The following is a 12,827-nucleotide window of genomic DNA, read 5'->3' as shown; positions in this document are numbered from 1 at the left end:
AGGAATGCTCTCTTGTCCAGCTACAGCATTGCATCCTGGCTTGTGGAGTTTCCTTGGGGTCTCCGTGGCTGTTATCAGAATCGGTCCTCAAGCTGTCTGGCGTAGGGGCCTGAGCAAGCAGCGGGAGTTGATTTTGAGATGGAGGGAAATAGCATGGTATGGAAAGAGGCTGCACAGGTGGCTGTTGATATGGAAGGTGATGAAGATACCTTGGCATTGTCAATATTATGTTTAACACTTCAAATAGGACGGCTTTGTTGAGTCCATCCATTTTGCTGAACTTAATGCATGAAGTGCGGGAAGTCCAGGCTCCCTGGAGGAGAGGGAAGGGGTGGAAGTCTCTGGCTGGTGTGGGATCACCGGCCTTTCTTTGTCTTTGGGGAGTGCTGGGGTCTTGCACCAACAGGGGTGACCCAAATATGTGTGTGTTGGCTCTGATCGCTCGACCCGCAGAGTGAATGCAGTCTGGGCACCCTGGATGGACCAGCAGTCTGCCTCAATCCTGGCACCTGCCCTCCAACTGAGAGCGCAAGTCAGCGTCCATGGCCCTTACAGTCCTTGCTTGACCTGGCTGCTATTGCTGTGCCTAGGTGGCTAATTTTGGCAGTGGGTCTTAGTCCACCAATCCTGGACTGAACCCTCCTGCCCACTGCTCTCAGCCAGGGGTTAGTGCTTCAGGTCGCAGTGGCACCTGGCTACTGCTGGCTCCGAGGGCTTTGAATGGCTTTATCCTGGTGCATTGTTCATCCCCTGAGCTGCTTGCGCCTCTTGGCTTTGATTATTGTTTTTAAGTATATTTGCCTTTGTGTGGGAGGTGGTGGCGAGACCAACTCTGGGGGAGTGCTGAAATGAAGCCGTGTGATACCCGTTTCCCTGTGTCTCTTTCTCTCCCTCAAGGGCCAAGCTCAGGAGTGTCTCCTGGAAAAGTCTATGCTGGACAACAGGAAGAGCTTCCTCGTGGCCAGGATCAGTGCCCAGGTGGGGGATGGGGGTGGCGCTGACACTCCAGCTCTTTTGTCTCTGCTGTGCCAGGCTCCGCACCATTTATGCCAGTAGCTGTCCTGACCAGGACTGCTTCAGATGCTTCCCTTGCCCCATATCAGCATCCACTGCAGTCTTCAACCCTGGGTCAAGGGGGTTTGGAAGGAATGGAAAATATCCCTGTGAGGCCTCGCTGCCACTCGCTGAGCTGACTCTGCTGGCAGCAGAGTTGGGAGGATCTGTCCAAGTTCCACTGAGTGCGAGAGGAACTTGTTAGAGAGAAAGGTGCCCAGAGTCAAGTCGCTTGAATCTGTGTGAACACCCCATAATCCAGTGCAGATGGGGCTTGCAGAAAGCCATGACGATCACAGTACTTGGGCACCTCGGGGCAGCCTGGCCTCAGGGTCGCATTTACTTTGGACTTACGCTTTAGCTTGTGTGGTCGGCGTATATACCCGCCAGTGCTTGCATGGAGAGGGCCATGCTGGTCTGTCTGGTTGCCAGTCAGCAGCTCGTTACCCTGCCTAAGTAACCATGAAGTCACGTGGCTGCGTTCCAGCGAGCCCCCTCTCTGCCTTGTGGTTTTGCTCCTGTCTGACCTGGGACTGGCCCTGCTGTGAATCCCACTCATGCTCCCTCTGGCCTCCTCTCCCTGCGCAGGTGGTAGACTACTACAAAGAGGCCTGCCGGGCACTGGAGAACTCCGAGACGGCCTCGCTGCTGGGAAAGATCCAGAAGGACTGGAAGAAGCTAGTGCAGATGAAGATTTACTACTTCGCGGCTGTAGCTCACGTAAGTGGGAGAGACGAGGCTGTACTTTGGGAATGTCATGTTCTTTGGCACCTGGGGAAGTGCCTCCCTCCACCTTCGGTTGTCGATGGTGGTTCCCCACAGCCAGGATTGTCCTTGGAGACAGGTGAAGTACAGGGTGCTACAGGGCCACTGAACCTTTCCTTAGGGCAAGGGTCAGCAACCTTTTGTTGTCAGCTCACACCATGAGCTGCAGATCTCTGCCCCTGGAGTATCCAAGCCACCTGCTCTTACCTTTGCTGCCATCCCTGTCCCCAGCAGCTGTAGCACGGGTAGATTCTCCAGCAAGAGCAAGCACAGGGGTGAGATCAGTGGGGACAGCTGTGAGCCAGGGATTTCCCTGGGCCAGGTTCAACCTTTTGGGGGGACGTCGGTCACCGCCCCCTGCCCCGGGACATCCGGTGGAACTTGTCTGCTTACCATCCGTGGCGTGTGTTTCTTTGCAGTTGCATATGGGAAAACAGGCTGAGGAGCAGCAGAAGTTTGGAGAGCGAGTAAGTAGAGCCCAGTTGCTGTTGCTTGGTGAATGCCTCACAGAAGGGGTAGAGAGTTGCACCTTACAGACTGACTGAATCAGCAGTGTGGGAGCTGTTGAGAGCAGCTCTTGCCTATGCCATTCAGGGACCGGGTTTCACCTCCTGGCAGGACCCGTCCTTGCAGTGTGCGCGTGCGTCTGTCCATGGTGCTGAAACCGCGGCGACTCACGGGTCTGTTAAAATTGATCTCGGCAGCACCTCCCTGTCATGAACCAGCGCCCGAGCTGGAACACACAGGCTGGTCAGTCTCTCCTACTCCTTGTAAACTGCCACGCCACCTTCCTTGTTCCTGGGCGGGCTTTCAGCCAGCCAAGCTTTCTGTTCTCCCTGGTGTCTTGCAAAAGTGGCTGTTGGCTGACCTTGGGCAGAGGGACGAGAGTTAAAGCTGAAAGGCGTATGTATATGCCAGCAATACAAGTTGCAGACCCTGGTGTCAGAGAAGAATCTGTGTGGGCATGGTGAGCTGCCTCCGATCCCAGACACTGGGGTCCCCTACAGCATGTGACATTCCCAGATACCGGGCTCCCCTGCAGCATGTGATATTTCCCCAAGTGGCAACACTAGCTGTAGAAACCAAGCTGGCAGAGCATCATGCACGACAGCTGTAGCTGTGTTATTCTGTACTAGGTGGTGTGTCACAGCGCCCGCATCTACATCCTTTCTCTAGGGCATAGTCATGGCTGTCTCATGGGCTGGGCACCTCCACTAGGTTTGGTTGCTTGGTGCCTTCTTGTCTTAGAAAGCTGTGCTGTACTTCTTAAAACTGGACTGTCCTAAGTGTCTCTATGCTGGGGACTGACTGCAGCGAGGCTGCCTTGTTGTTGTTCTCGTGGGGACGTGGTAAGGGCTTACAAAAAATGTAATTGACAAAGAGAAAGTCAGAATCCTAGAAAATGAGGGTTGAAGGGAGCTCAGGAGGTCACATCTAGTCCAACCTCCTGCTCCAAGCAGGACCAGCCCCAACTACACCGTCCCAGACAAGGCTTTGTCTACCTGGGTCTTAAATACCTCCAAGGATGGAATAGGGATTTGCTCTTTACCACCTCTCTCCATAAGAGAATGAGGGGTCACAAAATGAAACTAGTAAATAGTCAGTTTAAAGCTAATACAAGGAAGTTTTTTCACACACCATGGAATTAGTGTGGGGCTCATTGCCACCAGGTGTGGTTGAAGCTGACCGCTTAGCCCGATTCAGAAAGGGATTGGATGCATGCCTGGAGGAAAAGGGCATGAGCACAGGAGCGAGGGGCACAGCCTTTGAATCGGAGCTTCCTAGATCTCAAATGCTGGAGGTTGCAAGTGGGAGAAGAACGGGGGTGGGGAACCATGGGCATGCCTAGGTCACTCTCCCTTCCCACATCTGCTTTCAGCTGCGGTGTGATGCAGGAGACTGGGCAAGTTGAACCTATGATCTGACCCAGTCCATGGCAGGTCTCGTGTTCTTGGGCCCCTCTGTTCCTAGGGGGGTGAGGCAGAACTAACCCTGCCTCTCTCTGCAGGTCGTCTACTTCCAGAGTGCTCTGGATAAACTCAACGAAGCCATCAAACTGGCGAAGGTACTTCCCCCTCCTGCCCCCGCTTCTGTGGTGCTGATTGTGTTTAAAAACCTTGTGCTCCATGGTTGGGTGGCCCTTCAGGACACGAGCAGTGCAGAGTGTGCATATCCCCTCCAGATAACAGGGGGCACCACACTAAAACTGGCCCCCGCAGGGTGCTGGTGACTACAGCTAACTCTGGCTTTCTCTCCTAGGGTCAGCCGGAAACCGTCCAAGAAGCCCTGAGGTTCGCGATGGACGTGATCGGGGGGAAGTGAGTGCTGAACAAGTCGTGGCTGGATTATCTGTTCTGTATCGCTCTGGGCCCAGTCTTTGGCAGACCCTCCCTTCCCTCCCTGGACTGGCTCTGGGGAGCTGTGTATTTTCAGTGTGTGTTAAATAGACGAGGCCGAGGTGCAGCCACGGGTTCTTTCCCACCATTGCCTCTTGTCTGTCTGCACCTTCCAGCTCCACGTTGCTCAATGTGAGCACTGTATGCACTTCGCTCTTACCTCTTCCCCAGGCAGATCCCTACCCATTGACTGCCCAGCCTATAGAGCAGAGATGGCAGTGCTTGTTTCAGCCTCCCAGAGGCAGCAAACACGTGGTCTTGTAGCCTTGACAGTCACTTTTGTGGGGTTTTTTAGGTATAACTCGGCCAAAAAAGACAACGATTTCATCTTCCACGAGGCCGTCCCTGCTCTGGACACCCTGCAGTCTGTGAAAGGTGAGAGGGGCTGGGCATGGCATGGGTCTGGCGCTCTTAGCACTCGGTCTGCTCCGGCAGCAGAAGGGATGGGAACATGTCAGAGCAGCGGTGTGTGGCCAAGGGTAGAGAACAGGGCCAAGCCCTCATTAACCCCTTACTGCCAGTGGCATCTCTGCCAGCAAGGTTCTGCCTCCTTCTGAAGGTGAAACACTGTCTTGGTGGGATCAGTTGCTTCTGGGGACTCTGCTGTGTACTCTGTGATACTCTCCCTCCAAAGCCTTCATGACTTGCCACCCTCTGAGATGAGACTCTGGACTAGAGGGCCTCCGGTCTGCTTGAGTGTGGCGGGCAGCCTTCTGCCCACTGGGGATACGAGGGGCTGTGCTGCTGCCTCGGACAGAATAATGACAGCCATGTCTGTTGTGAACCCAGGTGCCCCCCTGGTGAAGGCCCTACCCGTCAACCCCACCGATCCTGCCGTCACGGGCCCGGATATCTTCGCCAAGCTGGTGCCCATGGCTGCCCATGAAGCCTCCTCTCTGTACAGGTGAGCGGAGGGGGACCTGGAGCCAGCGCTTCCCCAGGCAGGCTCCCCTGCAGCTGCCATGAGGGGGGCTGGGGGTCGTTACTTCTTGTGATGTTCCCAGTCTGCAGGTGTCACAGGCTTTGCCATGGGGATATGTTCCCTGCAGGGGTGGCGGTGTGGGTCCTTCATGCCAACTGATGGGGCTGGGCAGTAAGGGGCTTACGCCACTCTGCAGGTCGGCGGGTGGGATTGTAGGAGCCAGTGCTAACCAGAGGTTCCCGAGTGGGTCGTGCCTCTCCTGGTAGTGTAGCTAGAACAACCCTTGGAAAGCTTGTTCCTCTCTCCAGCGCTTGCCTCCCGGCTCCTTTCCAGCCGGGCTGATGAGGGGCTGGAGCACATTGGGCAAGGCTGGCCCAGCCTGGAGTGCAGCAGGGCATCAAGCAAGGGGTCGCCTCCCTCCCTTACCTGCTTCCCCATGCTAAGCACCCTTCTCTTCTCTGTCCTAGTGAGGAGAAGGCTAAGCTGCTGCGAGAAGTGATGGTGAAGATCGAGGCCAAGAACGAAGTGCTGGAGTACGTGTGCGCTCGCATTTAATTGGACGCGTTCAAGTGGGGCTGGACGCGTTCAAGTCAGCGGGTCCGGATGCTCTCCACCCCAGGGTGCTGAGGGAGCTAGCTGGGGTTATTGCAGGGCCCCTGGCACGGCTCTACGAGCGATCGTGGTGCTTGGGCCAGGTGCCAGACGATTGGAAGGTAGCTAATGTGGTCCCCATCTTCAAGAAAGGGAAAAGGGAGGACCCGGGCAACTATAGGCCCGTCAGTCTTACCTCGATCCTGGGGAAACTCTTGGAGAAGATCATCAAGGAGCACATTTGTGATGGGCCGGCATCAGAAATGATGCTCAGGGGCAATCAGCATGGATTTATTAGGGGGAGATCATGTCAGACCAACCTGATTGCCTTTTATGATCAGGTCACAAAGGCCATGGACGCAGGTGTCGCGGTGGATGTAGTCTTTCTGGACTTCAGCAAGGCCTTTGACACCGTCTCTCACCCCATCCTAATTAATAAACTAGGCGACTGTGGCATAGACGCCTACACAGTCAGATGGGTTGCAGATTGGCTGAAGGGTCGCACTCAGAGGGTGGTGGTGGATGGATCATACTCGACTTGGGGGGAGGTGGGTAGTGGAGTCCCCCAGGGCTCGGTCCTGGGGCCTGCGCTGTTCAATTTCTTCATCAGCGATCTTGATGTTGGGGTGGAAAGCAACCTGTTTAAATTCGCTGATGACACCAAAATTTGGGGGGAGGTGAGCACGCTAGCAGGGAGAGAGAGATTGCAGAAGGATCTGGATAGGTTACAGGGGTGGGCAAACAGGAACAGGATGTGTTTCAATACGGACAAGTGCAGGGTGCTGCACTTGGGTAGTAGGAACCAGCAGCACACTTATACGATGGGGAACTCCCTACTTGAGAGCACGGAGGCGGAAAGGGATCTTGGTGTCATTATTGACTCCAAGATGAACATGGGCCGACAATGCGAGGTCATGGTTGGCAGGGCTAACCGGACCTTGTCGTGCATCCACAGGTGCATCTCGAGTAGAGCCAGGGAGGTGATCCTCCCCCTCTATGCGACGCTGGTCAGGCCGCAGCTGGAGTATTGTGTCCAGTTCTGTGCGCCCCATTTCAGGAGGGATGTGGACAACATGGAGAGGGTCCAGAGGAGGGCCACCCGCATGATCCGGGGACAACAGGGCAGACCCTACAGTGAGAGACTGCGGGACCTGAACCTATTCAGCCTCCACAAGAGAAGGCTGAGGGGGGACCTGGTGACCGTCTATAAACTCACTAGGGGGAACCAGAAGGGTTTGGGGGAGACGCTGTTTCCCCTAGCCCCCGCTGGCATAACAAGGAGTAATGGGCACAAGTTGATGGAGAGGAGGTACAGATTGGACATCCGAAAAAACTACTTCACAGTTAGGGCGGCTAGGAGCTGGAACCAACTTCCAAGGGAGGTGGTGCTGGCCCCTACCCTGGGGATCTTTAAGAAGAGGCTGGATACTTACCTGGCTGGACTCATTTGAGTCCCGTTTTTTGTTTAGGGTTCTTTTGTTGTTCTCCCGCCCTGGCGGGGGGTCGGGCTAGAAGATCTATTAGGTCCCTTCCGACCCTAAAACTATGAAATTGGGACCACCCACCTCCCCCGTGCTCACCCCTTCCACCATCATTCGGTCTTCCCCCATCCTAGCTGGCAAGGGGTGACCCCTCCCCGCAAGTCGAGTCGAGTGTGCTCAGCTGTGTCCCGGCCCCCCGGCCAACTGGCAGCTGGGGATTCCCTTGTGGCTGAAGTGCTGCAGGCTGTGGCCCTGTCAGGCCTGAGGAGAGATGTTGGGTGGATTGGCTAAGGGAGGGTGCAGGTCCATAGGTCCCTGGCTGTGGTCTGCGTGGGGAGGGTCTGCCATGGCAAATGCTGTTGTGTGGTTTGCCCCAGGGCGATTCGGAGCATGATAAATGGTGCTGGAAATTGCCAGGGCTGATGGCGGTGCCTTGGCCCCAGCAGTTTGGAAGCCCCTGGTGTAGTTACTGCCCTTACATCAGAGCTGGTCACGGTGCTGCCAGGGAGCCCAGTTTGGAGCGCACACAACACCAGCAGCTTGTGACGTGCCCCTGGCCTGTGCTGATGGGCAGGGGATAACCCTGCCACTGGCCCAGCCAGCCGAGGAGCAACAGTCCCTGAACTCACCCAGCACTTGCTCCCTCTGGACCTCCGCGGTGCCATGTGCTGTTGACAGCAGTTGCAGCCGTGTCTGGGGCGGAGCACACGCCAGTAGCAGTCTCCATTCTGCGGGGCACGCTGGGGTCTTTCCAGCTCCTCTCTCTCGCCCACGTCCTCGGCTTGCGAGAAACCGGAGTCTGACGCTCTCATCTCTCCAGCGCAGCCCAGGCAGGTCTCAAGCACTTTTTTTTTGTGTTCACAGCCAGTTCATGGACTCCCTGCAGCTGGACCCTGAGACGGTGGACAACCTGGATATGTACAGCCACATCCCCCCGGTCCTGATGGAGAAGTGCGCTGCGCTCAGCGTGCGCCCAGACACAGTGAAGAACCTGGTGCAGTCCATGCAGGGTGAGGGGCCGGGGCTGCCTGCCAGTGCTCGGGCGCTGCCTGGGGGTTAGAGCACAAGGGTGGCAACGGGATGCTTGGGGCCTGTCCTCTGCTTCAAGTCATGTCTCCTCTGTCTTGTCTTCCTGCCTGTGAAGCAGAGGTGGTAGCCAGCTGGGCTGGGCGGAGGGCTAGTGCAAGTCCTGGGGTCAAGCGGGTGTTTGTGGGGGGGCCCCCCATCTGCCAATCTAGGCCTGGTCGTCCATCTGATGCCTTGTGGCATCCTGCCCAGAACAGCTCTGGAGTTGGTAACAGCACCCCTTCTCTGCCCCTCAGCACTCTCGGGAGTTTACACGGACGTGGAGGCCTCCCTGAAGGAGATCCGTGACCTGCTGGATGAGGACGAGGCGCAGGAGCAGAAACTGCAGGAGCTTCTGGGGAAGCCACCGGCGCAGCAGGCATCGCCCCCTGCCCCGGCCCCCGCACTGGCCGAGGTGGGCAAGGAGTGGACCAAGTACATGGAGGTGCACGAGAAGGCCAGTTTCACCAACACGGAGCTGCACAAGGCCATGAACCTGCATATCGGCAACCTGCGCCTGCTGAGCGGGCCCCTGGAGCAGGTGCGGGCTGCCCTGCCTGCCCCTGCCCTCACTGAAGGTGAGTGATGCCTCCTTGGGCAGGGGCAGCTAGCTCTGAGCTGCTTGGAAGTGCTGGCCTGACCCAGCCTGGCCCCAGTTACCTCCTTGCAGGGCTGAGACTGAGCCAGTGCCAGGGTCCTGCAGAAAAACGGGCACGTTCTCCCTTGTTCCTCCATCTTCTGCCTCTCCCTCCCCAGCAAACAGCAAGGGAAATCCACTGCTTAAGTGCCCCAGAGGTGCCCGTGACGTCGGGCTCTCGAGGCAGCTCAGTTGTAGCCGAACAACTCGCTCGGCTGCCGTATGAGCCAACGGGGCGTGCAGGGCACGTGAGCTCAGCCCCGAGCTGGCGTGGTCTGAAGCACTAAGGGGAAGAGGAGCAAGGGGCAGGGCACCCCTGCCAAGTCGGTGCGGTCTGTGTCCAGCAGCTGCTCCGTGGGAAGAGGATGTACCTGCTGCCAGCAGCAAGCACTAGTGCTGTCTGGCTGGGGGAGTGATCCTGATCCTTCCTGTCTAGTGGGAGCAACATGAGCCAGCTGGGCCCCCATGGTGCCTGTGACCTGCAAAGGGTCCAGCTTTCCCCCAGTACCAGTTAGCCTGGTTCTGCTGGCACCCATGGGCCCTGGAGCTGGGCGGCCTGTGGCTCTTGGAGTCCAAAGGCTGGCACTGGCAAGCGTCCTTCAGCTCTCCATCTGCTTCCTCTTCCTGTAGACGACAACCTGGCACTGCAGAACCTGAAGCGGATCCTGTCCAAGGTGCAGGAGATGAAGGACCAACGCACGTCCCTGGAGCAGCAGCTGCGGGAGATGATCCAGAAGGACGATATCACCACCTCCCTGGTGACCACAGACCGCTCCGAGATGAAGGTGAGGCGCGCCAGGAGGCGAGTGGGGCTTCCCAGGCCAGCACAAGGCCAGGTGGGTTGGCCAAGGAGAGTTGAAGGCATGCAGTGTGAATCTACCCCTCTCGTGGGCTTTCTCTTTGCTCATGTTCCTGCCCAGTTTCTGTCTGGCCCGCTGGATAAAAAACGTGGTCCAGACTGTTCGTAAAACTACTGTCGACCCTGATGCAGCACCAAGCATCGCAACCAAACCTGCCACAGGGAAGGCGGGGGGACCACGGCAGCCAACGTCCTCTGCTGTAAATGGTGGTTAACGTGTGCTCGAGAGATCCCAGGGAGAGGCCGTACCCACGCTGCAGAGGGAGGCAAACCTGCCCCCAGTCCGTACCAATCTGACCAGGGTGGGAAATTCCTTCTTGAGGTCTGACCCTGAGTGGAGGGGCAAGACCCTCTAGCCAGGAACTTGCGGCTTTGCTCCCAGCAGGAGCACTGGCACAGCCCAGTCAAAGTCCCCAGCCTGGGCTGCAGCCAACAGAGGAAGGCTTAAAAATCACCCTGCCACACATGGCAGAAGGGGAGGGCAACTAGCAGAGCCCAGAAGCCTGGGAAGTCTTCATAGGAGAGCATGAGCACAGGTTATGCCTAAATCATCCCTGACCAGCGGCTCTCCTCGAATATCTCCAGGGATGGAGACTACAGCTTCTTGGGGCATCTCTTCCACTGCTTCCCTGCTCTAACAGCAAAGAAATTATTTCCAGGTGTCCAGTCTGTCACTGTTCAACCTCCTTCCAGAGAGCTGAAGCCACTGGTCAGACCTGAATGCCATGTCCCTGGGACAGATGACCAGGGCTTGGGGCAGAGGTCTCCTGCAGTGGGCCACAGGCTGTACAATCCAGGCCAGGCCTGGCCTCCTTCCTGCCGCAGCCTTACTCACTGCACAGGCTCCATCGCAGGCTCTGTGGTCAGCCTCCAGGCTCACTCTCCTCCCACCCCATCACTAGTGACCTCCAACCTCTACTCTTCCCCCCGAGCAGAAACTCTTTGAGGAGCAACTGAAGAAATATGACCAGATCAAGGTGTACCTGGAGCAGAACCTGGCTGCCCAGGAGAACATCCTGAAAGCCCTGACCGACGCCAACGTCAAGTATGCGGCCGTGCGGAAGGTCCTCGCCGAGGTGGAGCACAAGTGAGTGCGGGCAGTGGGTGTGCATGCAGCTGGGTCCTCTGGTCACACTGCATCCTCCTGCAGAGGGTGCCTGCAGTGCCCCAGGTGTGCCCGGAGCCTGTGAGAACAGTGGCACAGAGATGGTGGGGCTCTCAGCTGGGACATGGGGGGGCTGGGAATGTCCCTCGTGCCCACCCGTGGGTTCAGACTGAACTTCCTGCTCTGGTGCATCCTAGAAGCACTTGCACAACTGGCTCTGGAGGGTCCCGCATTGTTCCTATGTGGCCTTCCTAACCCTTCACCCGCTCACCAGGATGAGCGTGTGCTGTTGCAGTCCGTGATCCCCGGCCTCCCCCTGCCCGTGTGTGACAGCATCTGAAATGTAGGGGAGCAGTGGGTGGCACCAGACTTTGCTCTGCCATCTGCTCGCAGAGACCTCTCTATGGGGAGCAGTGTCCCCGGTTAAAGCAGAAGGTCTCACCAGCCACGTGCTCCTCCTTGACATCTCCAACTCTCATGTGCTGTTGTCTCCACGGCAAGGCAAAAGTGTGACATACTCAGACCTCCTGGGGGCTACGTGCCCACCCCCTGCTTTTCCCATACCCCACCTCTCATCCTGTACCCGCACGTCTCCAGGTGGAACACCACTGTCCAGACGCTGGTGGCGTCCTACGAGGCCTACGAAGACCTGATGAAGAAGTGCCAGGAGGGGAAGGATTTCTACACTGACCTGGAGAGCAAAGCGGCCAAGCTCCTTGAGAAGGCCCGAGCAGCCTGCAACGCGACGGAGCAGAACCGCCAGCAGGTCCTGGAGAAGTGAGTCTCACCCCTGCTTTAATCTCGGGGTGGGGGGCAGATAAATCAAGCAAGGGCTCGGTGAGGGGTGTGGGGCAGCACGTTGTCTACAAGCCCCATATTTAAGGGTGGGTAAGCAGGGCCAGACCCCGCTGGTACATGCCAGCCTGATCCCAACGGCCCCGTGTGGCCTTGCCTTGGCAGGGAGATGAAGAAGAAGCCCCCTCCGCGGCCCACAGCCCCCAAGCCCGCCTTGCAGAAGTCCATGGATCTGGAGGCAGCGGGCGGCCTGGATGGGGCAGAGCTGCCATCTCTGGGCTCCCTCACGCTGGCTGACCTGCCCGAGGAGCTGCGCAGCTTGCCCCCAGATGTGCTGGCCGCCCACTTCTCCCGCCTGCCCCCCGACACCGCAGCCGCCTTCGCTGCCAACCCTGCCCTGGGCATCAGCCTCCGGGCCCCCGGCCCAGATGTCTTTGTGGGTCCTGGCCGCACGGCGAGTGCCCCCCTGCAGCCCCCTCTGGCCGGTCCACCCGGTGCCCCGTTTGCCCCTGGCCACTTCCCAGCCTCGACCCCACTGCCCGGGCACTACCTCCCCGGGAGGGTGCCCGCCCCACCCGCCGGCATGCCCATGGGCTCGGTGCAGGGTCCCTTCCCCCCTGCCACATACGGCGGGCCCCCAGGGCCACCCGCCCCGCTCATGCAGCCCTCGACCCCGCAGTCGGCCCTGCCACGACCCGGATCCGCACCCTCGCCCAGCCCGCAGCTCTTCCCAGGGGCCGCGCTGGCACGAGGCATAGCGCACTCCAGCGCTGCCCCCGTGCCCGTCCAGCCAGGCTACGCCGGGCCTCACGTGGCCCCCCAGAGATCTTCTCCACAGCACATGCCCATGGCGGTCTCTGGCCCCGCGCCAGGGACCCCCGGTGCCACCTACGGCCTGGGGCAGCCCGTCTCCCCTGGCGGGGTCATGCCTAGTGGTCTCCCTGCCACTGTCCCGGTCAGACCCCCTGTCATGGGCCCCTCAGGCCCACTCCCATTTAGCCAAGGCAGCAGGGACATCCCACAGCAGCCCCAGGGCGTGCGACCTGCCACCACCACCGTGGACAGCATCCAGGCGCCCATCTCCAGCTGCACGGCCCCCCGTGCCATGGCTGGCCCGGTGCCGCCGCCGCCGCCGGCTCCCCACGGCGGGGTTCCTCC

The 12,827-nt window shown here is 58.6% G+C and overlaps 1 protein-coding gene across 1 annotated transcript in view; it reads left to right on the top strand.

Annotated features, from left to right (window-relative positions):
- PTPN23 (protein tyrosine phosphatase, non-receptor type 23) overlaps positions 1-12,827 on the top strand; it is a 27,634-nt gene that overhangs the window by 8,910 nt on the left and 5,897 nt on the right. Inside the window, exons 6-19 of the mRNA XM_014526554.2 lie at positions 898-978; positions 1,642-1,773; positions 2,238-2,285; positions 3,827-3,883; positions 4,078-4,136; positions 4,510-4,589; positions 5,004-5,118; positions 5,604-5,669; positions 8,073-8,218; positions 8,531-8,851; positions 9,541-9,695; positions 10,705-10,856; positions 11,472-11,651; positions 11,835-12,819. Coding sequence (XP_014382040.1) covers positions 898-978; positions 1,642-1,773; positions 2,238-2,285; positions 3,827-3,883; positions 4,078-4,136; positions 4,510-4,589; positions 5,004-5,118; positions 5,604-5,669; positions 8,073-8,218; positions 8,531-8,851; positions 9,541-9,695; positions 10,705-10,856; positions 11,472-11,651; positions 11,835-12,819 — 2,577 coding nt within the window. The remainder of the gene's footprint in view (positions 1-897; positions 979-1,641; positions 1,774-2,237; positions 2,286-3,826; positions 3,884-4,077; positions 4,137-4,509; positions 4,590-5,003; positions 5,119-5,603; positions 5,670-8,072; positions 8,219-8,530; positions 8,852-9,540; positions 9,696-10,704; positions 10,857-11,471; positions 11,652-11,834; positions 12,820-12,827) is intronic.

This window comes from Alligator sinensis, unplaced genomic scaffold, assembly GCF_000455745.1.
Source record: "Alligator sinensis unplaced genomic scaffold, ASM45574v1 scaffold1675_1, whole genome shotgun sequence".
NCBI classification, from domain to species: domain Eukaryota; kingdom Metazoa; phylum Chordata; order Crocodylia; family Alligatoridae; genus Alligator; species Alligator sinensis.
The sequence above is the reverse complement of the archived record's forward strand: the minus strand, read 5'-3'. Positions and strand labels throughout refer to the sequence as shown.